The sequence below is a fragment of the Sander lucioperca genome, chromosome 18 (genome assembly GCF_008315115.2).
Source record: "Sander lucioperca isolate FBNREF2018 chromosome 18, SLUC_FBN_1.2, whole genome shotgun sequence".
Taxonomy (NCBI): Eukaryota; Metazoa; Chordata; class Actinopteri; order Perciformes; family Percidae; genus Sander; species Sander lucioperca.
The window spans coordinates 15,956,614-15,981,296 of NC_050190.1; the positions used below are offsets into that span (position 1 = coordinate 15,956,614).

At 42.1% G+C, this 24,683-nt stretch overlaps 2 protein-coding genes and 1 long non-coding RNA gene across 3 annotated transcripts; 2 read left to right on the plus strand and 1 right to left on the minus strand.

Annotated features, from left to right (window-relative positions):
* Positions 1-122: 122 nt before the first annotated feature.
* On the minus strand, positions 123-14,851 carry LOC116042497. Its single transcript, XR_004103239.2, has 3 exons — positions 14,778-14,851; positions 1,442-1,449; positions 123-133 (listed from the first exon to the last, which is right to left on the minus strand). It is a non-coding gene; the product is annotated as an uncharacterized LOC116042497 (long non-coding RNA).
* Positions 2,561-7,170, plus strand: zgc:193593 (uncharacterized protein LOC564090 homolog). The gene is made up of 2 exons (XM_035994831.1): positions 2,561-2,823; positions 4,372-7,170. Exons 1-2 carry the CDS (start codon positions 2,773-2,775, stop codon positions 4,663-4,665), a joined length of 345 nt encoding a protein of 114 aa, XP_035850724.1. The 5' UTR covers positions 2,561-2,772; the 3' UTR covers positions 4,666-7,170.
* si:ch211-195o20.7 (cytospin-A) lies at positions 8,144-24,522 on the plus strand. The gene is made up of 12 exons (XM_031288675.2): positions 8,144-8,819; positions 9,350-9,470; positions 13,539-14,147; positions 14,335-14,387; positions 19,463-19,956; positions 20,365-20,461; positions 20,603-20,669; positions 21,305-21,365; positions 21,690-21,786; positions 22,185-22,301; positions 22,385-22,444; positions 23,062-24,522. The coding sequence occupies exons 2-12, from the start codon at positions 9,431-9,433 to the stop codon at positions 23,149-23,151; spliced, it is 1,785 nt and encodes a 594-aa protein (XP_031144535.1). The 5' UTR covers positions 8,144-8,819; positions 9,350-9,430; the 3' UTR covers positions 23,152-24,522.
* The last annotated feature ends 161 nt before the right edge of the window (positions 24,523-24,683 follow it).

The following is a 24,683-nucleotide window of genomic DNA, read 5'->3' on the forward strand; positions in this document are numbered from 1 at the left end:
GGCAAATCCGTCTTCCCACCTTGAATATTGTAAGCTTGAAGTTATCATTATCGACCGAGCTGTTAATTACCTCTCTGTTTGTTAAAGTTGTATATTAATCTAACATTTAACTGGTATTAACATAGCGTCCGTCCTCCTCACCTAACCTTCTAATTGCCAGAGAAGCAAATGCCAGCTCTGCCGGAGCTGACATCTGACAGTATGTCTTTGCAGATGTTTTGGCATTTAAACCCAGCCAGTTAACCTAATAGCTCCTCAATTATCCACAGTACACTCACCACAAATCAATTTCCGACTTGCGTTGCTATTCCACATGCCTTTTTTTTAAATTAGCTGTTTCACCTAACTGCACTGGGTTACTTAATGTCTTCAGGGAGGCAATACTGATGATACCATTACTTGATCCTCACATCCACTTTGTTGCCCTTATCTATCTATATGCTCAATATAGCAACACAATATGTTGTTGACGGACATTGGGAGCCAGTACCACCCGAGGAGTCAGTGGCTTAACCTTCTGCATCACCATCGCTGTCTACATCTCAGATAATCTATTTTAATACATGTGCCCATGACTCAATGCCAGGGCATGAGTTCAAGGAAAGGGCAGAGAATTATCTCAGCTGGACAGTGCCATTGTGATTACCTGAGTGACAGTTGTCTGTCACGTACCAGCTCGAGAGGAACTGTCCAGAACTGGGATGCCCCAGTAGACACCAGCAGGTTACACTGTAACACACAGCTCTCTCTCTCTCTCTCTCTCTCTCTCTCTCTCTCTCTCTCCCTCCCTCTCCCTCTCCCTCTCCCTCCCTCCCTCTCTCTCTCTGTGTGTGTGTGTGTGTGTGTGTGTGTGTGTGTGTGTGGGTGTGGGTGGGTGTGTGTGGGTGCGTGTGATTACAGTGGTGAACAGTTAGCATGAGGGCCGCCATCTGTGGCCTCTTTTCATGGATGGACGCTCCAGGTGCTGTCTGATGGGAGCTTAGGGGCTCATTCTGCAGACATTAGCCAGTCGAGACAATAAGGGCAAAGACCACATTGCCTGACATGCTTATATAACATAAATATGAAGGTGATCATTAGTGGTTTTAATGCACTTTTTTTTAGCCATGCAAGCGGTTTGGCTGTCTCTGGGATGTCGATCTGTCTGTTGTTTGATCCACCACTTAGGTCCAGACTGAAATATCTCAACTATTCACAACTAACAGCTATTTGATGATTGCCATTTACATTGCAATTTATGCAAGATGAATAACTTTGGTTATCCCTCAAAGTGGCTATAATCAATATTTTTTATAATAACAAGGTATCAAATGACAATGTAAAGGTTTGCTTTTAGGAATTATCCTACAGAAAATTGTCACCTGAATCTGCAGTTCTGCAGATTGCAGCTCTGCAGCTCTTTGTTTCGCTGTCTGGCCCGCAACTTTTTGTTGTGGTTCACTTTTACCACTTTCATAATTAGCAAGTGTTAACACACCAAACCAAGATGGTAAACATGGTAAATAGTATACCTGCTAAACATCATCATGTCATACTTGTCATTGTGAATATGGATTTTAGGTCAAATCATCCCTGTGCCTAAGAACAGCCTGACAGTGCAGCTAGGTCTTGTTAATATTTTTGCTTTACCTTGCCTGTTTTATATTTTCTAGCATTGAAGTTGTTTTAGTTTTTCTCCTATAACACTTTAAATGCTATATGGTTTCTCTTTGTGCTTAAAAGGCAGTCAGCATCACAAGTTTCAGTTGCATCATGACTTTGCAGTATTAATGCCAGAGTTTGAGTGTATTCATTGATGCATGCGCTGGGAGGCAGAATTTGGTCCTATTATCAGAGATGAGAATAAGGTCATTGTTGGCTGCCCTCACTGGAGAGAATTCCTCTCGTCCAGCGAGAGACGTTATCAGCACAGCTACCTCATTATAAGACCTCACTCTGAGTCGAGGACCCCCAGGCCAGGAAGGATATTAAAGCTTAAAGAAATATGCTGACATGGCAGGAGAAGCCATTCTCAACATCAACAGAAGAACATCCAAATCAACCCACTTGGCAGATTCAAACGGGTTCCAGTGGCTCTGACTTCAAATGACTTGGGCCTTTTGTATAAAGCTATTAAAGGAACTGCTGAAGTCAGAAATAAGTTACTCTTGATATACTGTAATGCACTGTACCTGAATTAGTTAACACCTCATTCATCATTTTTCACTTTGTTTTGATGTCAAATGCCCTTCAAACAGACATAAGGAAATTGCATTATTATTAAGATGATTTTATTTATTGACATTCATCTCAATGTGGCAAATGTATGCATTAGACAAAACTCTGCATACATGTAAACCAAAATACAACCTAATAACTTTTTTGTTTTTATTTACAGTTCCCTTAGCGTCATTAATTTCAATATGACTCAACTATAAGTTGGTATATACTGTGATATTTGAGTATCACCCAGCCCTTCACTCCGTTCAACCTTCCTTCTGTTTACACAGACTTCTTTATCTCTGTGTGCCAGTTCCTGTAATCCCCTTAGACACACCACCTGCAGACTGCCTGTTATGTAAACACAGGAAGGAGACAATATAAGGACTGAGCAGGCTGTCCTGCATCAGATAGCTGAGCACAGGTTGAAGTGTCCAAGCACACACCCGGACAGACCCTCTGTCAGTGGGTTTCCCGTCCTGGGAGTCCAGGAAAAGGAGTTTGAGAAAAAGTGTTATCTGGCCCTGAACTCATTCCTGATTTAACAGGTAGACCATCACGGAACGCGCCAAAATGTTTTTCAGGGTCCCAAGACTGACTCCGGGCTACATCAGGCTGCTGCAGGTGAGTGTGAGCAGTGTAGCAGTTCTTTTGAGGAGTTTAATTATTTTATTCATAAAATAAAGTGACACTGGTTTGGATCCTTTGATGCTACTTTGTTATAAAGGTGAACAAGATTTGGTAACACTTTATTGAAGGTATCTACATAAAAGTGACATGACGCTGTCATGAACACATGACGCTGTCATGACATGAACCCTAACCCTAACTTGTCAAGACAAAAACCGAATGACACTTATTAAAAGAAGTGTTATGTTATAAACGTTTATGACTTGTTTATAATGTTTATGAGACGTCCATGACAGTGTCATGTCACTCTTATGTAGATACCTTCAAGTAAAGTGTAACCCAAGATTTAGAGTCATACTAGCTGGAACCACCAACAGAATATTTTGATGTGCTGGGATTTTTACTCTTAGATGCGTAGTGACACTAAAGCTGTCTATCCTGCCGGATAGCAGGAACATAAAGTGCGGAGTCATAGGAAGTTGCTTGACAATGATCTTAGAAGCAGAAGTGGATTGCACTTTATTGCAATTTTTCTGCATCATGCAACTTCTTTTGATTTAAGACCTTCAAAACAAAAAGGCAGAAAGCCCTCTCAATGTCTTGGATTTGAAGTCTAGATTACACGGTGCTTGGCATGCTCTGTCTCTACTGGTCCTTAAGGAGTAGAAGAAAGCGCCGGATGAAATAACTTTGACAGTTCTGAGAGCAGTCATTGATCTAATGTAGTGTTTGCAAGGTGCCAGTTTTATGGGTACGTATAGGCGTTCATAATGCACACAGCAAGTTGGTTTCACTAAGTGCTACTGTCTCAACAGATCTTTTTGACAAGATGATGAAATACAGTACTATTATATCATATACGCACCATCCACAAATATGAGGTTGTTCCAGGCTTCTGTTCCAGTATGCCTTTTGTTTTAGCTCACAAAACACAATCACCTTTTTGGTGCCGTTTATCACAAACAATGGAGAAATCCTAGCCTGTGACAGTCCATTGCATTGTAAATGGAAATAGGAACCGGTTGAATGAGCTCCATGAAAGGCGTCTTAACTGTCTGTGACACAGCTCCATTTGAAACTATAATGTTTCTATTATTTGTTCCACTATGCTTTTTATAATTGTCAAGGGCCTACTGAGGAAATTGCCCATGTCACAAAATAGATGAGTCTTTTGTTTGTCAAAAGAGACAGACCGCGATTTGGTAAATGAGAAAAGATGAGTTTTTAATCTCTGTGGGATTGTTGGGAGAGCTAGATGAGGCGGGATCTGAGGTGAGCACATTGTAGCTCTGTTATTTGATGTGAACAAATGTTTGGAAAAAGGGGCTGCTGGGCATGTTGTCCTCCCGTGCTGTATAGGCCTAAAATTGATCTGCATCCATGCATAAACTTAGCACTTTAAAAAATCTCTTTGGTCATTGTTTGCCAGGAAGTTTTATCATTTCTGAACTTCTTTGATCTTGTCCTTAATACTCACACAATACCAAGGGAATCCAACATTCCTCTGATTACATTTCACCCTCCACTTATCTCCCCTTTCAGACCCAGGCCTACCACAATGTGGCTGTGACGCCTCCAGGTGAGAGGACCATGCCCGGCATGGCTATGCTGCTGGGAGCCGTGGGGATCGGGTTGTGTGGCTACAGCTCCAGGCAGTTGGCCCTCTACCATCGGCCCTCCGCCCGTGTGCTGCAGTGGGTTGGCACACACACTGATGCCAGCATGGTGTGCACAGTGGCCCATAGGACCCCCTTCCTGGATGTTAATCGCCAGGCCGTTGCTTGCCAGGAGACCCCACCTCCATCCTTTGTGGGCCAGACAGTCCCTGTGAAATAATACCCTTTGATGCTAGGTTGGGTATAGATTGGCCATCACGTAGGTTGAGCTCCAGTAACTACACTTATGCACAACTAAGATTGTAGCTATGCTGGCCCCCAGTGTGGCCCATGTGCTCTCTGATGATGTGCAAGTGTGGATATTTGACTGACCTCAACCTTTATGTTCGCAGGGAATTAGATGTCTTATAGTAATAATGAATTCTGTAACTAGTGCAACACATATAAAAATAGCTGAAATTAGATTATTAGTGTGGAATACTATTGGATTGTATCAATTACTAACAAATAGAGTATGTCATGCACTGAGAGGGCACAAAGCAATATGAATGAAATGGATGAGTACGTAATGATGCTGGAACTTCCCCTATACTTTTGAATGTAGCTTGAAGGAGTTAACGTGTTTAATTTGGAGACATTGTGTGTCTTTTTGAGGCCTGGCGTAAAGGGACTGACGCTTGGCAGTGTCCCTCTGTACACAGATGGTTGGCAACTCTCTCCCTGTCCCCTCCCCTTCCCTCCCCAGGCAGACAGCCATGTGTAAGTGCTTGAGCACCCCATCCCTGCCCATGACTTCAATAATTGATTGCCTCTGAGGAGTTGCAGGTGCCATCCATCAACAAGCCTTGGCGTTTGCTGGCGCCGTCTGGTCACCGGCTGTCAATCAAGAGACGATGGAGAAAGACACAGGTTGGCTTTGTGGCTGAAACAGTGACTGGTGCTACCTGGGCTCAGAAAAGTTAAATTCTCCAAGGGTTTGGTCAAGGTGGTGATAGAATAGCTCAGTGGCAGGGCACTTTTATGGATTGAAACCACTTCTTTAAATAGAAGAAAGTTAAGTACATTTGATATCACAACCCAAGTCACATAAACAACACAAATACACCTTGCTGGATTATGAATCCTAATTTCCCTTGACTGAGACACTGCGGGTGGCAGGCGGGCAAGGTAGAAGGGTGAGTCCTCCTGGAAAAGCCTGTGTCCTTTGTGCGGATTAACCCAGGTGGAAAAATCATTCCTGGCAACATACAACTTACCCTAATCTGGTATTAGAGACAAGGACCCGTGAGAGGCAGGCAGTCCCTGTGCATTCCAACTTTGTGCCATTCCCCCTGCAGTGTCCACCATTTGTCCCACTGCCATACATGGATTTATTCATTATAGGATTGGTGTTTCCTTTTGTGTTGACACAAAAATGCAGCAGTGAAAAGGGACTTGAAATTCGGCGAGACACTGAGCGTGGTTGAGAATGCGTGCTGTGCCTTACTATGGATAGCACAGGGTCATACTGTCTTTATCTTTACTGCCTCTTATTTTTTTATTTTATTGAAAATCTACTGAATATAGAGTTTTGTTTTTCACATATTGTGGTGTGATGGTACCAAGCCATAAAAATGCAGTTTTATTTCTCCACAAGCATGGGGACAGGAGGAGGAGGAAGTTCCTTAGTACTCTGGAAAGCTGTGAAGAATGAGGATGGTGAGAAAATTGAGTTTTTCATCACTTAGAGGTCAGCCAGACCTTGTAATCAATTTCCTCATTGTTTAAGAGCCACCCTTGTCCGTCTGCCAAATTGGACCAGCGGCTAGTTGCCCGAATAGTACGCCCTCCAGAACACTAGCGCAGTAGGTCACAAAATGTTCATAATCCACTCAGCAGAGGGGGCCAATGGCTCCAACTGGCATCAGACACTGAACAAAGAATTGTTTGCCTTGCTCTGGATAGAGACTGACACCCATAATCAATTTCATAATTGGATTGTGAAAACAACAGGATACTCTGTATTACCATATAAGCCTAAAGGAAGATTAGAGAGTAAATTGGGACTTTTAAATGTGAAGATTCAGATACACGTATAACTTCACCTGTTCTGAAATCTAAGTCTGAAAGTATCTGTCACGCTGGTGCGACCTGCGTTTTATAGTCATTTTCAGGCATTGCACTTCCATGAGTGTGAAACCAATGAGAGTGGGGGCTGGAGGTTTTGTAATGCACCTGGCTGCTTTTGATGGATTCTCGCTATACTGCAGTGGTGCACAGTGAGCACAGAGCACTGTGGAAACCTATTGATCTCAATCAGAGAGTGAGAGAGAGCTTGTCTCCTCACTGCAGCATTGTGCAGTTTATGAAGGAGAACTGCCAAGACACTGCACTCACAAAAATGAATATCTGGAAACATGTTTGTTGTTGGAATAAAATACAGGGAATGTTTGAAAGCACAGTATTCATCTGTTAGCTTGTTGTACATCAGTGCTCATTCACATCATTCTGTAAAGCTCCACAAACTCGACTTCAGCTGTGCTCATTAAAGGAGAGATTTCTTCTGTTAGCAATATAATTAATAATTCATGAAAAGATGTTGGAAGACATTGATGAAATAAAAGCATTTGGCAAACATGCTGCTCTACTGTTGCACTTAGTCCCACCTGTGGGTCAGATTGTTTTTGTACAGTGTTGTTTGATGAAGTTGTGCTTTTTGTACCAAGAAATAAATATGTTTTTAGTCCATGTGCAATTCATGCTGTTATGCTGTAATTAGGCTTAAAAATATTAGATGCTGGTTTTTCAACTCTTAATAGCTGAATTATTCAGTCGTTTAGAATTCAGATACCCACACTTCCAGTATACTGTAGGTCACAGGTTACCCATGATGGGCCATGCTCCATTGTACATGGAGAATTAACAATCCTAATGACCATATTGTGAGCTACATTATCTAAAACTTTAGAATCTCCAATATGGAAGATATGGTATGTTAATAAATTGGGAAGGGTTGAACATGTCTTGAGTTTCACATTATTCCCTAAAAGCGATTGTTTATCCAAAGTGCAGTTGCGGATACTGATATTGATGCTTTAGACTGCATAAAGTAGACAATGTACAAATATGTACCATTGTTTATTCATCTATTTTATTTGTGTCAAACATGAAACTTGCTCCAACAAGACTTCATAATGTCACCTACAATGGAGTCACAATTAAAGGCTACACATTAGTGAGCGGCAAATAGGCCCGCTTACAGATTGTACAAAATAAGACAATGCGTTACATTTTTGATTACAAGAAAAGAGCCCATTTAAGCACACTGTTAACAAATGTTTCAGCTTACTAAACACCAGCATTGATACAATACGACGCATAATCAAAAGTTAGTCCGAATTCATAGATATGGTTCTTCTTTGGATCTAAATCTAAATGATTTGGCCCCACACATTACATGATACTCCAATCTATTAGAGTCTTAAAAAACAGATGTAAAAACCTTTTTAAATGGAAATGGAGAAAAGAGAGTTGGGTGAATGTACTTAGTATTTTAGTGAATGTACTATTTGTATAATGAGTAATATCTAATGAAATATGCAAGTGTTGACTTTCACTTAACTCTGTAATTTAACAGAGGAACAGCAGGTCAGGGCTTATATGGAAATTAATTATATCAACCTTTAGTGTTTTTTTTAATTAGTTATGCTTCAGATTTATGCCAATCCAATAGTTGCACTGATGCACTAATAAATAGTAATCATGTATGAGCATACTGCCTTAGTTTAAATCACTCACACACATGCAGATGTTGCACTAAAACTATTATCAGCACCTTTAAATTCACATAATCTGTTTGATGTAGAAGCCAAACACACTGTGGAAGTTTGAATACATTTAACGCTGGTATAAGAAAAGGTCCAATAGAAATTTTCACCCTGGAGCTGTCTGGTACAGTAGGTCAGTGGGCCATTAGCCTGTGAGAGCCAGCTTCATACTGTATAAGTCAAGAGGTAAGTGAGGAAGGGCCACCACATCCCAGCGGCAACAGGTCCTTATACCGCGGCCTAACAGTGCCCTCCAGTGGGCACATCAAGGGGTTATCGGCGCCATCGGTCATCGATGTCCAGAGTTTAATTTTTCGCTCTTTGGTTCGATGTGCGGATTTAAATCGCGTTTTGTTTTCTTATTAAGATGTTTCTAGCAGCAAAATGCTGCTAAAAGGATTACACTTTATTCTAAGGATTCTGCAGTCTATTTGCCATTCCTTCTCCTCCACGAGGACACACCAGGGCAGTGTGCTTGGTTGAGTTGTGCTGAAAGAAGCAACGCGTGGAGAAGAAGAGTTTAGACCCCGAACAAAAGGATTTGGGAATTATTTGTCTGCTTTCAAGGGTTTGTATCCACTTTGTATTGCTCTCCAAATGAAATGTATCGCCTTCAACGTAGTGGGCGAAAAGTTAGGTTACTTTTCTGAACACGTTTCTCTTGGAGGCACACTTTATTCGAGTTTCTATGTAAAAGCTTTGATGGCGCGTTAAAGTCAATGGCGTTAGAACAAAATTATGTTACGTTTTATCACATTTGTTTTTGGACCAACAGGTAGTTGTATTGTTCCGTGAGTAGGCTATGTGATGGTTTTGACGCATTTCTCGTGTACAGTTTATATTCATTCAGATGTATTTACAGCTATGTTTGTAACATGTGGACTTAAATGTAACCTCCATCTGCATTTTAAACTTGATTTTAAAAATTAAGGTTGGTTCTGTTCAGAGCTGCAGGCACCGAATTATTTCTCAGCTGGATAACATTGCATAAAACTGCATGATTTCATCTATCATCGTGTGTGTGTGTGTGTGTGTGTGTGTGTGTGTGTGTGTGTGTGTGTGTGTGTGTGTGTGTGTGTGTGTGTGTCACCTCTACAGTGCCACTTTAGTCAGGGCTGAGTGAAAGAGCAACAAGCACCTGCAGGGCCCTATCAGTGGCCCAAACCCCATTACTGCAGTATGGGTAACTTTTCCAGCAAGGACGGCCATGGACCCTCAGGTAGGTCATCATACAAAAACACACACAGTCACACATTAATGAGTTTGAACTGTATGTAGTAGAAAGAGGATGGTACAGTGGAAAAAAAGATAAATACAGGAATAGTGAGGAGACTGTATGAAAGAGGGGTGGATAAGGAGTAATCAGGAAATAGAAGGCAACAAAAGGAGAAGCAAGCGGAAAGTGTGTGTGTGTGTGTGTGTGTGTGTGTGTGTGTGTGTGTGTGTGTTGAGCGGCAACAGGAATCTTGGCAGCCCTCCTGTGTGATGCACAGTGAGTGGTCATTCTCCTCGCGTCCCTATGTGATTCGTTCTGTTCGCCAGCTGTGATGAATCGGCAGAATTCCCCGGCTTAGCACAAGGGCAGCGGATTAATCATAGGAAGCCTAATAGTATCTGACGCACACACACCTTAATGGACGCACGTACACACACTCTCATTCAGTAAATCTGCCATCCGTGCGCATGGTTGGACTAGCACATTAAGGCTTGGAATGAAGAAGTAAAAAGCAGGGGTGGCATGAGAAAGTTATTAGACAATCCTGTCATTCTTTCCCAATGATTTGGCCTCACAGCAGGTGGTGTCTAACTATGTAAATGTTCGACTCCTGCCCTTACATCATTTATGAAATAAAAAACACATTCTTTTTGCTGGCAGTGAGGCTTTTGTCCAAACAAGGAAAAGGAGAACAGAAGGAGACATGATGCCCAGTGGTTCCCATAGCTTCTAAAGTTACTATTGGTGGCATGTGTTAAGGAGCGCTGAGTCAAAAAAGTAAAAATCACTTATGTTATTAGGGCCCGAGCAGTGAAACTGCAAGGACCTATTGTTTTTGATCAGATTATTATTATTTTTACCAATTCCTCATCGCATTTTTGAGGGGGTTGGAATGCACGAAAACTCACAAAAATTTGCACACATGTCACAACTGGTGAAAATTGCAAAGATTCAAAAAATAACTCATATCCACCACTAGGTGACGCTATTGCAGAAAAAACCCGCTTTTGGCCCTAGAACTCCCAAACCATACATCGCACATTCAAAAACCATATATTTTCACATTCCCTGGATCCAGCTGAATCTGGTGATATAGGCCATGCCCATTTCCACCTAGACTTTTATGCGTGAAAAATCGCGATTTATTGACAACCTACTTTTCCGAACTCCTCCTAGACCGTGCGACCGATCTGCACGAAACTTGGCACGTAGCATCTCCCGACCGACCTGACAAAAACTTATCCAAAGAATTTTTATAGGATAAAAAATGCGCATATTACGCACAAACAAATTTGTGTAGTTAAGTATGAAAACACCTACTTTGCCATATCTCGACCAAAATGAATGCTATCAACGCAAAACGTAAGATTCTTGTTTGCCATGACCCTCTGGAGGTGCCCCACACATTCTACAAAAATTGGCCACTAGGGGGCGCTACAAGTACATAAAGTTTATACCTCATGAACGGCTCATCCGATTTTTACAAAATTTGATGGGTACCATCTAGGGCCACTTCTGAGGCCAACCCCACAGTGGGATACTGATTGATCAAAGTGGGCGTGGCCTATGGAACCCACATTTGGATTCACCACTTACACTAATGTGAACAGCTTTAAATTTACAGGGTACATGTACAATGGGTCTTGGACCTCACCTACCAAAAAATACACATGTGGACCACTAGGTGGTGCTATAATGACATCAAACGTGTTTTTGCCTATAACTCCCACGTTACACATCGCACATTAGAAAGCCTTACAGCCACGTGTTCCTTGAATTAAGCTGAATCACATGATATAGGCCGCGCCCATTTCCGCTAAGAAGTTTTTTCGCAATATTGCGCAATGGGCAAAACCAACTTTTTCGAACTTGTCCTAGGCCATTTGACCAATCTGCACGAAACCTGGTAAATAGCATGTCCAGATGGACCTGACCAAAAGTTATCAAAAGAATATTGCTACATTAAAGTATGCGCATTTGACGACCAAACTCATTTTCGTAGCTAGCTACCACACACACATCATATCATATCTCGGCCAAATTAAATGTTATCAGCAAAGTACTTGAAATCATTGTTCAACATCTCACTACAATGTTCTGTACCAAATCTGCCAAAGATCGGTCATTAGGGGGCGCTATAATCAACGTTTATTTGTTTTGGCCAATAACTCAGTGCATTTAAATGGGAAATTTGCAATTGCAATATCTCTGCCAGAGTAAAGGCTATCAACACGAAACTTGTGATGCTTGTTCGGCATGCCGCTCTGAGGCTCTCTACCAAATTTAGTAAAGATCGGCTAATAGGGGGTGCTATAGTCAACGTAGACCAGTTTGGGCCATTTTACCTCTTCTGAGGTCGAGCATATAGGTCATATACGACGCCAAACGTCACTTCTGATTCATAACTTAATAACTTTATAATTATAACTAGTAGAAACTCAGTCTTTTGGAGCTAAAAGCGAACAGTCGCCGCGTTCTGCTGATGTCTTTGTTGTCTTCCTAGCCCTTACAGAAGGTTTTGTATCCAGCCTAGAAGTCCAGAGTTTTTTGGGGTCTTTGTGCCATTAATCCATACTGTTACATCCAAGATTGATACATTGTATGTAAGAAATGTAAATAGTTTGTCCTTTACATGAGTTATAATGTTCAATATGTTTATTTTTGCACTGGATGACTCCAAATATATAGAACTGTTTTAGACAACACAAATGTTTGTGTGGCATTGATGTGTGTGTGATATCAATATATATCTGTGAGATTCATGTTCCGTTCTATTTATTTATTTGTCTTTATGGGCCTACAACCTTTTTAACATTCAAGTTACCTCACTGCAGCACAAATATTCTAATAGCCCAGTTTTTCCTGAAAAAAAATGATGTTCATAGATTGACTGTGGACAACAGGGTTTGATGTTTTTTATAGAAAATAAAACCAGATGGACCAGAGGTTGTCAAAAATCCTTTAGGGCTCTGGGATATTTGCAATGGCAGACCTTGCGGCTCACACCTCTTAATATTTCCTGACGTTTGCCTCCCAACCGTTAACGCTTTGGGTTCCACTTTCACACGCTCCCCGGGTCGTCGGGGCGACTGGCGCCTGGCGCCGGGAGGCTTGGACCCCGTCATAACTGCTTGCAGTTCTAGTTAGGGCCAGAGCACGAAAGTGCGAAGGAACCTATCGTTTGTCTAAAAGTATTCCAATTTACATGAAACTTAGAATGTGTGGTCTACATGTGATATTGCGTCCGCCGGTAACCCCCTGGGCAAGGGGCGAGGGCCCGTCATCGCTGCTTGCAGCTTTAATTGCTATTGTGTCAAGTTAAGATATGTATGTGTGCCTGACTGCTGCAAATTGGTCTATGTATAGGAAACATTTGGTCCTGAATTTGGAGAATGAGTGTCACACAACATTGTGGATGAGCAGCTCAAGAGGAATGTCTGTATTAAAGCATTCATCTTCAGGGGCATTGCCTGGATATTTTCTGGTCTGGTCACCTCCCTGAATGGTGTTTTTTTTTTTTTTTTTTTTTTTTTTTTTGTGTCAACATGCTAGACTAGTGACCACTAAACTGTTTCCTTCAGTCTGTCCATGAGTCAGTTTCTCAGTCAGTTCTTTCAATCTGTCTCTCACAATTATTCATAACTTTGAAGCCCCAATCCTTTTAAAATATGTTTATTTAATTGTTGCTTCACTTGAATGTTTGGCCTTCTCTGAGCAAAATGATGTATGTGCAGCGTTTGACACTAGGAAGCTGTTTTTTGATTCATCTGCTGAAAGAGGAAAGTTTCTCTGTGCTCATCTTCATCTTAAATCTCAGTTTGGACTGGTTTGGAAGTCAATCACAGTCCAGTATGCCACTTGCACTTAAGTGTGTTGTGGAAAGTTATCACCTCCAGTCCCCATGCATTTTGAGTGGACATAAGTGAAGTACAAGGGAGAAAGAGTAGGTGTAATTTTACTGACGTAATTGCACTTTTCTTCTAGAAAAACATTATAGCGGACAATATATATTAGTTATTTGATTTGTTATTGTTATTATTTCATCTGAACTCAATTGTTGCTCTTCTTTAGGGGCCCATGGGGATAGTTTCCACACTCCTCCTGCTTCTCCACAGAGTGATGGGCCTCCTTTAATGCCCGATGTCCCCCAACTCCTACCCCATACCTCACCTCAACCTTCCCCTGCAGCCCCGGTTTCATCTCCACCTCCAGTCCCAGTCCTAACATCCAGTGGGAAGAAAGTACAGTCCAGCACTACCCCTTCCAGTCCCCCTCCTGATTGGAGGCCTCATCCACCAGTCAGTTCAAATAGCTCCACCATTGGCCCTGGAGTTAGCCCCCTGCACAATAAGCCACAAAGTATTGTGGGTAAAGAGCAAGCCGCTTTTGGGAGGAATGGGGGTCCCCCTACCTCCACCCCTCGGCCTCTGGGATCCCAGCAGCAGACTGTGGCCATCAGCCCCACAAAGAGCCCCTCTTCATCATGGAGTGCCTCACCTGTGGTGGTGGGCAGCTCTTCTGGGCAGAACTGGAGAGAAAGGGATAGTGGTCTGAGTCAGTCTTTACTGCCCGCTCACGAGGCTGGGGGCAGCCTGGGTGAGGAGCTGAAGAAGCTGCTGGAGGAGTCTAGTACAACACTGGGTATCAATGCCAGTCTGGATGGGGCCACAAACACAGCAGGTAAGATGTAAACAAAATACTTCATATTCTGCCGATAAATAATATTCAGGTCTGCAGAATTTTTATTTGAGCACAAAAGCTTGCCATTTCATTGTGGGACTAACATTTCCCTGTTTTAAGAATGGCAAAATACATTTCCTTGTCATTTTTGATGTTGTCTTCTGACATTTCTGTATCCTTCCCTCAGAGATACTGAAGCATCTACTGACAGAAGTGAAGAATTTGAAGAGTACTTTACAGGTGAGATGCTGTTGTTTTTTTAAATATTCTGGCCAGTTTATTCTTCTCCAATTTTTGGCTGTGTTTTCAGTGTGATACTAATGGGAATTGACCAATCACTAAACCCCTTCCCCAAACAGCGATTGTCCAATCTCTTATCTTAGCAATTGTATGTAGGCCCGCTATGCTTGTCCAGTTTTGGATGTCTCTACCTTGAAGCAGTGTGCATGGAGCTGTATTAAGACCTAAACTTCATATATAAACAGTTTGGAATGTGTTTTCTTCTTTTCCAGCCATTCCAAAGCTAAAACTACAAGAGAAAAAGTGTAAGGCATGGATTAAACTGTGTTTATCTGCTCTAATGTAAACTGCAAAGGTTAGCATGTCGGCTAGGTAGCTTACTACCACTACTACTATGATGTATGTAGCCACCAAGTGCTTTTTTAAGACCCCTTTTACAGGGTTCTCATTTTAAAACGAGTCAGCTGAAAACATTAAAGGGGTTTTATATTATTACTATAATTTTTGAAGATGGTGTCTTTACAGACATAATAATGGTAACTAAGAGGAGCAGGGCTTTGTGAATAGTCAATTGGGGACAATATTGACAGAGAAAATACCTCAGTCTTCTAGTGGATGTAATTTTTGAGTTTTCATATCAAAGCTTGTCTTGCATTTCCCACTAAAATGTACCTTCTGCTATCTTAAGTCCTTTTTTCCAAACATGAAGACAACTTTTTTTTTGCCAACACACTTGAAAGACAACGGTGGATAAGTATAGAAATGTAAACAGGAAGTCACTCACTCCAATTATACATAAGTCAGAATAGTGCTTGTGACCTTTCATCCAGGAGATAACACCAAAACACACCCTGTCAACCCCCCCCTATCACAATAGGCCTTGGACTGGGCCCCGCTGGGAGCTGCAGCTTTGCTAATGGAGGTCTTCCTGTCCTCTGCTTCTCTTCAGAGGCCCAAAAGAGGAACATCTTTGAGATCATCTTCTGTCAAAGTTTTTTGTAGCTCATACTTGTAGAGTTGATCAGAGATAGTTGCATATGGTTATGGCTCCTTTTTGAAAGAAGAACATAAATCTCCACTGTTGGCAGGACACCTTTTGCCTGCATTGTTACATTTTATTTTTAATTAAGAAGTAAAGTGTCCATCACACACATTTATTTCTCTTCCTCGGACCCCAGCAGAAGATGCTTGTCCAGTAGGCCAGTTGACCAGCGGTTGGATTTGGATTGACTACACTGTTAGGTTCCAAACCCAAAGTTAAAGATAAACCATGCACAATAAAAATATAAATTCTGCAAGCATTCTTCAGTCCTATTCCTCGGGCGTTCCATGCTCTTATGAGGATGGTGATATGCTGCGGTAATTTCCTGTCAGTCGTTCGTTCCAATTCCTGACCCTCCCTTATGAGGATTGTAGCCAGGGCCTCCCAGCTTCCTCTGGATCTGCCACAAATTATAACAGCTGGAATATGGTCTACAGCATGCCTCCCTCAAACTCCATCTCTTTTCTCCTCTTTTCTTCCCCTTGTGACTGTCCCCACTTACATGGCAATCATGTAGTATTCTACGCCACACTTCTTTGTCACCTCTTTCTCTACTTGATATTCAATCCCTGCTCTCTCCTGTCTTTTCTTCCTCTCTCCTCCACTTTCCAACATCCCTGTAAAGGACCTGGAAATATAAGCCTTGCACAGGCCAGCCAAACCTCAGAGAGACTGTGATATACCACTGAGAAGTAGCCATGTATTAGAAATTGGGGCAGTTCAACACTGTGTTTACATGGGCCCTCGCTAGGGCAATATAAGCTTGCAAAGCTCAACTCTATGAACCCTCTCAGTCTGTTCTGCTGCCCTGGGAGCCTTTTTGTGGCAAGCCAGAGACTGGGAGTGCAGTGCGGAGGAGGGGGTTCACATTCGGCTGTTCAGGAGACACAACTTGTTTTGTCTTGTGCTGTGTGTGTGTGTGTGGGGCTACAGCTTGCAGATACTGACTGGCCATGTGTTTTTGTGTGTGTGCTCCACGTGAGACAGAAGACTCATGTACAGATGCATTGAAAGTCTTGGCTCGTGCAATTGGTTTTTTTAGCTTTGTATGGAAGCCTCCCTCCTCCTTCCTTTGCTGTGCCTCTTTGCCTTTTGTTCCTTTCCTCATTCTTTCTTCATCAGAGAGCTGACCGCTCCTCCCTGAGCACAAGAACTCAAACCAATTACTCCAACTTTTGCTGCATTGCTCCTCTCTATCTCTTCCCTTCCTTTCTCTCTCTGTCTTCTCCCCACCACTGCTCTGCTCTATCTGGCAACCTTGCCTCCTAGTATGCTCTTTCACTTCCATCCATCTTTTCATCTGACCCCAAGTTGCTAAAGCCTTTTGTCTTTAGTTCTGACCTCCTCGTTTTTTTTTTTAAACCTTTTTTTTGTGTAATTTAAGTAGCCATTATTCTTCCAGTCACGTTCTGTCAGCTAAGCCTCTCCTCCACACTTTCATCTGTCTTCATCCCTGCATTCCCAAATGTTCTATCTTCCTCTGTCAACCACAGTCATAATGTATTTCCGATGTACTGTAGTACTGAATTCTGAAAACACATGATTACCCAATGTGCAGCGAACTACTAAGGATATTATCCGACGTACCATCTGTCTGTGCTTATGTGCACCACCAGTCTTCAATTGTCTTAACTGTGTGTGTGTGTGTGTGTGTGTGTGTGTGTGTGTGTGGTCAGATTTGTGTTCCCTCCCTCCTGGAGGTTTAGTCGATCTCAAAGCACTGCTTTGGAATCAGTTCCAGGTGAACGCTGCTGGAGATTTCCAGGAATGATCTCCAGGTTCCCTCTGCTCTCTTTTCATCGCTAGGCTGCTTCTGCAACCCAGACTCAAAAAGGCCCTTTATCTGGAGGTTCGCGGAGGCTGTTCACATGTAGAATGAAGATTTAGTATGTTTGGGACGATTGGAGGAGGGGGCCTGTGTGCATGTTGTGTTGAATTTGCAGGGCCGAGTAAATTACAGTGACTTGAGACCCTTTTCTTTGATGTCTGTGGACATTTAAATATGCAACTTGTAGGCACTTCCAAGCTATTTTCAAGTGTCAGTTGGGGGGATTTTGCTCATTTTGTGTGTGTGTGACTGCTGTAGAGAGAATGAAATGACCCTTAATATTAATGGTGTATTCAACCACTTTTTTTGAATACACACCACAGGCTGTGGAGAGAGGAGCCATTACAGAGTTTGCATGTTTCCCTAAGTATGTATTAGACTGGGTGTGGAGGTGAACTAGGGACAGATGGTTGGAACACACACACACACACACACTGTCACAATCTCCAAGTGTGCTGGACCCTTTCCAGGAATTGTCAGGAACTCCGATGTGCATCAAGAGTATAGACAAGTGGGTGTGCGCTGGATTCCACATCTGGTCTTGCAGTAGGGCATTATGCCAGCTCTTGAGGGAATACGAGTGTGGGTCGTAAGACTGACAATCCACACACTTATCTCAGTGTAAACTTAAGGAGGGCCCCTTCCGGTTTCCTTAAACAGACATGCTCCAGTTGGAGTGTCCACGTCCAGATAACAAATGCTCTGTGAAGACAAGATCAAGTCCAAGTGGGTGTTTTAGTATTACTAAATATAGAACTTCTCCAAACAAAGACCACTATCCTACTTTTCATTTGACAAATTTCCAGGGTGAATGTGCTCTAAAATACCCCTGAATGTGTAGATGTGTGAGAAAACTTAACAATGTGGTAAGGTAAAATAATAGGTGAGGTGTATGTGTGCGAGAGAAGATTGTGTGTGTGTGTGTGTGTGTGTGTGTGTGTGTGTGTGTGTGTGTGTGTGTGTGTGTGTGTGTGTGTGCATTCAGTGTAATCGGGTCCAGCTGTGGTCTTGAGTCACTGGTCAGATGAGGGAGAGACTTGGCTCAGACATTGCCTCCTCCTCCACATCTCCATTCATTCTTCATCTAATTACTAACCTTCCCAAACCCCTCCGCTCCTCAGCACTCCCTCACATCTTACTGGCTTGCATTGTTCTACAGTCAGTATTAAATCTCTGCATGATTTTAACCTCTTTTATTGTCTCTACTTTACCTTCTCTCTCATTCCCTCTCGCTCCTTTTATGATGATGGTTGCTTAATGTTTTTTAATGTCCCGGTATCGTTTACCATCTGGCTTCATTGGTTCTGGGTGCGTCTTTTGATGTCTGGGGCATAAAGAAAAGAAAACTGGAAACTTTTTCTACATCACTCATCCTCAAAGATGTGAAACTGATACTGTGTATACATCTAACCATTATTAGAAAAAAAACTTTTTGAGCTACAGCCACAGTGTTTGTGACACAGAAGGCAGTTTCACAATGCAACCTTGGCCGTCCTTCCAAAAATGTTGCTTAGATCTGTTTTTGTCCAAACTTGTAAAGGGTCCTATTTTCTAAGAAATTCCTCTTGATTTTTTTTTTTTTTTAGACATGAGCAAAACCATTTGGCTCACAATTCAGTTATGCCTCATTAGAGTTGACTTGCCAGCTCCAGTCCTCTCTGCTTGCTGATGCTTGCCACTCAGTTCAGTTTAACCTGTAGTCTCCTAATGAGGGCCAAATGGGTATTTGAATGTTCATTTTTTGATTATAGTCATTGTCTGATGATGGTTCAGCTATGTTTGTTGTTGGCAGTCATTCCATTCTGGGTTTTAAAACACCAGTTTTAATCATTTGTATGCTTTGTATTAAATTATTGTAAAAAAATGTTCAGAACAATAATACTTGTCTGAGTGTAGCAGTGTGATTTGCCTGTTTTGTACTGTGATGAAAACACAAGCTGCAGGTTTTATTGATCTGGAACCAGACGTAAATTTAAATAACAAAAGATGTCCGACAGAGCGTTTGTAATAGTGAATTTTTTTTCAGGCAGACTTTTTGAAATGAAAGACAAAATATTCAGAAGACCATATGAGTGTATGTGTTAAGGCTAATTGTGTGCTTCCATCTACCTTATCTTTTAACAACCACAAATATCAGTCTGTGTTCATATAAAGCATAATCAATCAACTGGAATAACACTGTTCTTCACATCCACACCAATCCAGACGGAGCGTGGGGAATGGCTGCAGTTCCAGGCTGACCTACAGGTGGCGGTGTCAGTGGCGGACCGTTTGAGAGCCGAAGCAGAAGAAGAGCTGACTGTGCTCCGAACGGCGCACAAGGATGTGGAGAGGGAGCTGGCTGCTTCCCAGCAGAGACAGAAGGAGGCTGATATGCAACTGGTAACCCTGAGAGGGGAGTTAAAGGAGAGCAGGCAGAGACTGGCTACTCTCACCCAAGCTCCATGTCAGGAACCAGAGCGGCCCAATGGAGAAGGGACCCACAGAGGCAGGGAGAGAGGAGTGTACAGGTTGGGGCGAGAAGGGATGGAGAGTAGGAGTCAGAATGAATTGAGGAAGAATGTTGTCAGCGAGGAGGCCAAACTAGACTGTAAAGGCGTGGCTAAGCGTTACCTGAGAAATGTGACCAATGAGGATAGGAGTGGAGAGGAGGTGCGATCCAGCGAAACACGAAAGACGGTAACCACAGAGAGGTCAAGGTGAGAAACAGTTTGGCTTGTGTTCTTTGGGAATACAGAACAACGAATAGTATTTCTGCAACACATTACTAAAGCATCATTTTGTGTAGGTGGCACTTTAATGTGTTCAGACAGTCAGATATTTCAAAACAAAGCCAAAATCCTTTTTTGTCTTCCACATTCTTTGTCTCTGACATAGCAGTCACAAATGGATAACAATCACCAAATTCGGTCAGGATTGTGCTTTCTTTTGAATGTGTTGCCCTCACCCCACAGGCCTTCACAGGGCCACTTGAGGACAGTTTCAGCATCTTAATTTACAGCTGGAACCCTGCGGAACAGCTGTCCTGTAAAAATGCCACCCAAAATGGTTGATTTGGTGTATCAGGTATGTTCTCCTAACTATTGTTATTATCCCTAATGTTGCAGAAGCTTGTCCAGATTACCTGCTTCCTCAGGCTCCCTCACCATGCAGAATGGAACTTCCCAGTCCAATACTGCCTCAACAGTTGGACCTGTAAACAAGGTGAGATACTTTATCTTTAGGAAAATCCTTCATTAGAGCTTGGTTGTTTGCCAGGAAATGCACACGTACTTAATTCACATTCCGCTGTTCATGTAATGATTCTGACTGAACTTTAATAATGAATCTTGTCTGTTTTTAAAGAATGTGGGGCAACTAAAAGGCCGAAGAAGTCTGGATTGGCAAGACAGCAGGTCAAGCACTGACAAAGGTGTGTGTGTGTGTGTGTGTGTGTGTGTGTGGGGGTGGGTGTGGTGGGTGGGTGTGTGGGGGCGGGGGTGGGTGGGTGTGCCAATTTTATCCTGAAATTGTTTAAGGTACCCTGTGGAGTTATTTGTTCATTAGCAGGGCTATGGAGCAATGTTTTTACAAGTTGGTTGTTTGTATTGTACTGTACATCTGCATGAGGACGTGCAAGAATGACAATTGATGGCGCTACCACACCAGTGTGTAGCTATGTGCCAACAAAGGCAGTGAAGAAGAAGACTGCTAGCAAGTAAACATGAATGTAAATCATAAAGGATTTAATATATTCAAGAAATCAGCTAATGTTTTATGAGGAAGGAAATGCATTAATTCAACTCCAAGTGAATGCTAATGTTGCTCTGTGTTTATGGATGTGTAAATGAGCAATTGTTTGCTACTTTATACAGTGAATGTCAAAGTAACAGCTTGTTCTGCTGCCACCTAGTGGCAAAAAGTCAATGAATGTTACTTTAAACATGTAAAAGTTAATGTCAGCATGTCAAGAGTGGTGTAGCTAAACCTCTCTTTCCAGCACTGCTTGGAGTGTTCATAATGACAGCGGGCTGCCGGGTAATGAATTATGGTTGCTTGTCTTTAAAGGAAAACGTGAGGAGTCTCTAAACAAGTACAACTCTGCTCTCACTGAGCTGCCTCTTTCCAAGTGAGTCTACACACACACACACACACACACACACACACACACACCCACACACACACACACACACACACTGACAAACCAGCCCAATTGCTACATCCTGTGTAAATCTAATTACTTGTTTTGACTCTGGGACATTTTTCTGGTGAACTCCTAAAGCTCGATATTTGGGCCAAAACACCTTTCTTACTCGAATCAATGTGTTAATTAGGTTTTCCTTTCAATAACAGAGTCAACTATGTGACAAGATTTTTTACGATGCCCAACTGATAATAACTCCTGCAGTGTTCAAACCAAAAAATATGAATCCTTGTATCTTGTTGTTGTCAGGTCCCAGGATGGTTTCAACCTGCTGCTGCGTCGCCATGGTGGCTCCAAGAGAAACTCGCTGCTCCGTTGGTGTCAGAGCCAAACACAAGGCTACGAGGTGATCCTGGGCATGATTTATTTGTACTTTACATGTTTTGGTTTTTGTTTGCTTTTTCACAGCAACAAGATCATTGTGTACCAGAGGTTGTGGCAAATTATGCTTGGTTAAAGTGAATAAGGGATTACTAATAACTGTTCTATGCAAGTGTCCCAGTAAGCCGTGACAGTGAGCAATATCAGGACCCTGAAACTGAAGCAGCTAAATGGAATTCAGCCATCATTAATTGTATTATTTACACCTGTGCTTTTCCTATTGTGACATGTCAAAATGTCTTCTGTGAAAAAAAACTACTTCAAATAGTTACTTGCCACTGGAGTTTCAGTTTGACTATTGCAGGTTTGCCCATTGGTTCTCTTGTGGTACCATAATCTTTCCTGTCTTTTGTCTCCCTACAGAATATCGACATTACCAACTTCAGCAGCAGCTGGGCCGACGGTCTCGCCTTCTGTGCCGTCTACCACACCTACCTCCCCTCACACATCCCTTACACCTCTCTCACTCCAGAGAACAAGGTAGGAACTGTTCCTCTGTACCTAATGGATGTGACCAAGTTATTTATGGTGTTCAACTTATCAATTCATTCTTTTCTTTGTAGCGGGAGAATCTGAGTCTGGCATTCAAAACAGGAGAGACTGTTGGGATTGCACAAACCCTGGTAAGCCTTGGTGTCTCTTATAAATAAAACAAATCATTTTACACACAAGTCTCATCTGACTTAGTCTCACTTTGCCAGACCTTCCTCCACCTGCGCGGCGGAGGAAGGTCTGGCTAGTCCCAACAGCACTCCGGGATGGGAGAAAAACGTGCTCTGGTTTATTGGCATTTCTTTAAACCAATCACAATCGTCATGGGCGGCAATAAGCGCTGCACGGAGCCCCGTTGCGGCTGCGAAATAGCCTCGGGATGGAACTTCTTTTGGTGGAACGTGTGTACGTTCAAAAGTTGAGTCGTGCAACAGAAAACTCAGATTGGACAGATAGTCTAGCTAGCTGTCTGGATTTACCCTCCAGAGATCTGAGGAGCAGTTAACCATAGTCCTCATAAAGAGACCAGAGTTTAAAATTCCAACACAAAGGAAGCGTTAGGTAACGGAAATCCAGCTGAAATTAAGGACATGCGGCGGATTTTCCAGCGCTAACTGGGCAATCCCGGAAGTGGAAGGTCGAGGATATAGACTACATCTGACTTAATTATGACAGACGCAAGGTTGATTTTTTTTTTATTTTTTTATTTTTTTACTTATAAACGTATTTGAAAATCTTTGTTCCACAGACAGTAGAAGAGATGCTGAGAGCAGGAGGTCCTGACTGGCAAAGGGTCCTGAGCTACGTGGAGAGCATCTACCGTCACTTTGAGATGTGACGCTGGAGGTACTAACAGACAATCCCAACATAGTGGATCCTAAAGGACACTTTAAAGGAAACAATATGAGTTGCGATGGATCCCTGAATACTATACTTTGCCTTTGCTGTGTGTCTGGAAAATGGATAAACTTCTGTTAGCAAAATAAAAGACATTCAAAGCTACAATTTGCTTTTTTACATCAAAATAAATTAAGAAGACTTAATGTCAACAATTTGCTCCTGTGGATTTAAGTTCCTCCGCTTGGTTTTCTGTCATACGCTTCAGAAAATGTGCTCTGACCAGGTAGAGGCTATGGAAGTGACAAGGCGCAACATATTACGTTTTTATTGGTTTGTTACCACTGTATGCAATCTTATATTTCTCATATACTTATTCAGCTGACATTTGACATACACCAGTATGTGGTGTGAAGAATTCAGACACAGTGAAAGTAGATATCTTATCATAATCTGACCAAATGAGTAGGACAGGAAGGATAAACTAAACAACTACCGTTTTTGAATATTTTTTTTACATATTAGAGCGTTTAAAATAAAGACTATTGTTGACCACCGTAGAAATGAAGAATATCTAGGTCTTTTTTTATAGCCTCCTTATTAAGGAAGGTAGAATTGCTGTAAATGTCTCCACACTGGTACTTCACTGGCTGAAACTCTATCACATCATGTACCTTTATGAAATCTGTAAGCAGGCCTTAAACTACACATGTTGTATATGCCAATCTGCCTATGTGTTTCGCCTTTTAACCTTGTCTGTGATGCTCTGCAAAGATTCTACTTTTTTTCTGGACCTTTAAGCACTCTGTAAATATGCACTTTTGTCAGCACATTTTTTGCTGAATGAATGTAATAAGGTACATTACAGATGTTGCACAACTGCTGCAGTCTTCAAAGGGCTCAGTAGGCATTCGGTAGCAAGGCTGCAGACCAGTCAGAAGATTTGTCAAGTTCAAATTTATGTTTTTGAAAACTGTGTGGCAATGATCAAAATCTATAAAGTGCCTCCATGTTATCACAAGTGAGCCAGTGCTGTTTAGGTGCTCAGGGATGTGCATTACAGGAGTGACCTAAAGCAAAAGCAAATACAAGCCCAAACAGGCTTGCACATCCAGTTGCAACATCATCTCACTCTGTCAAACCTGCATCCTCATGGATGCAACACGCACCCTCATACTACACCAGTGCTGAGAAACTAAACAACTGTTTTTTGTTTCGACAAGTTTAAAGCTGAGTTTGTTGCCAGTCCGTATGTGCCAAATATTGGAAAATTACTCCTTGGTTGTGAAAATGGACCATTGTAATACATGTATATATGTAACTAGTGTGAAAGAAATTATACCAAAGAAATAAAAATGTTAATATGGATCAAATAATTGTGTGGGTATTATTGTGTAACCCAGTGACCTCCCAGTGAAGTACATTCTACATATGCTACAATGAAAAGACTGAACACAGAGCAACTATTTGTGGGCCTTTAGCCAAGTAAAGTATTCCTATCTCTTCCGGGTTCATCAACGTTCTCATTTGGGT

Excerpts from the sequence above, each read along its gene's own strand:
- zgc:193593 (XM_035994831.1), top strand. The coding sequence starts at position 2,773 with ATGTTTTTCAGGGTCCCAAGACTGACTCCGGGCTACATCAGGCTGCTG. Across the intron at positions 2,824-4,371 it reads GCTACATCAGGCTGCTGCAG|ACCCAGGCCTACCACAATGT; the intron begins GTGAGTGTGAGC and ends CTCCCCTTTCAG.
- si:ch211-195o20.7 (XM_031288675.2), top strand. The coding sequence starts at position 9,431 with ATGGGTAACTTTTCCAGCAAGGACGGCCATGGACCCTCAG. Across the intron at positions 19,957-20,364 it reads GTAACCACAGAGAGGTCAAG|AAGCTTGTCCAGATTACCTG; the intron begins GTGAGAAACAGT and ends CTAATGTTGCAG. Across the intron at positions 21,787-22,184 it reads GCCAAACACAAGGCTACGAG|AATATCGACATTACCAACTT; the intron begins GTGATCCTGGGC and ends GTCTCCCTACAG.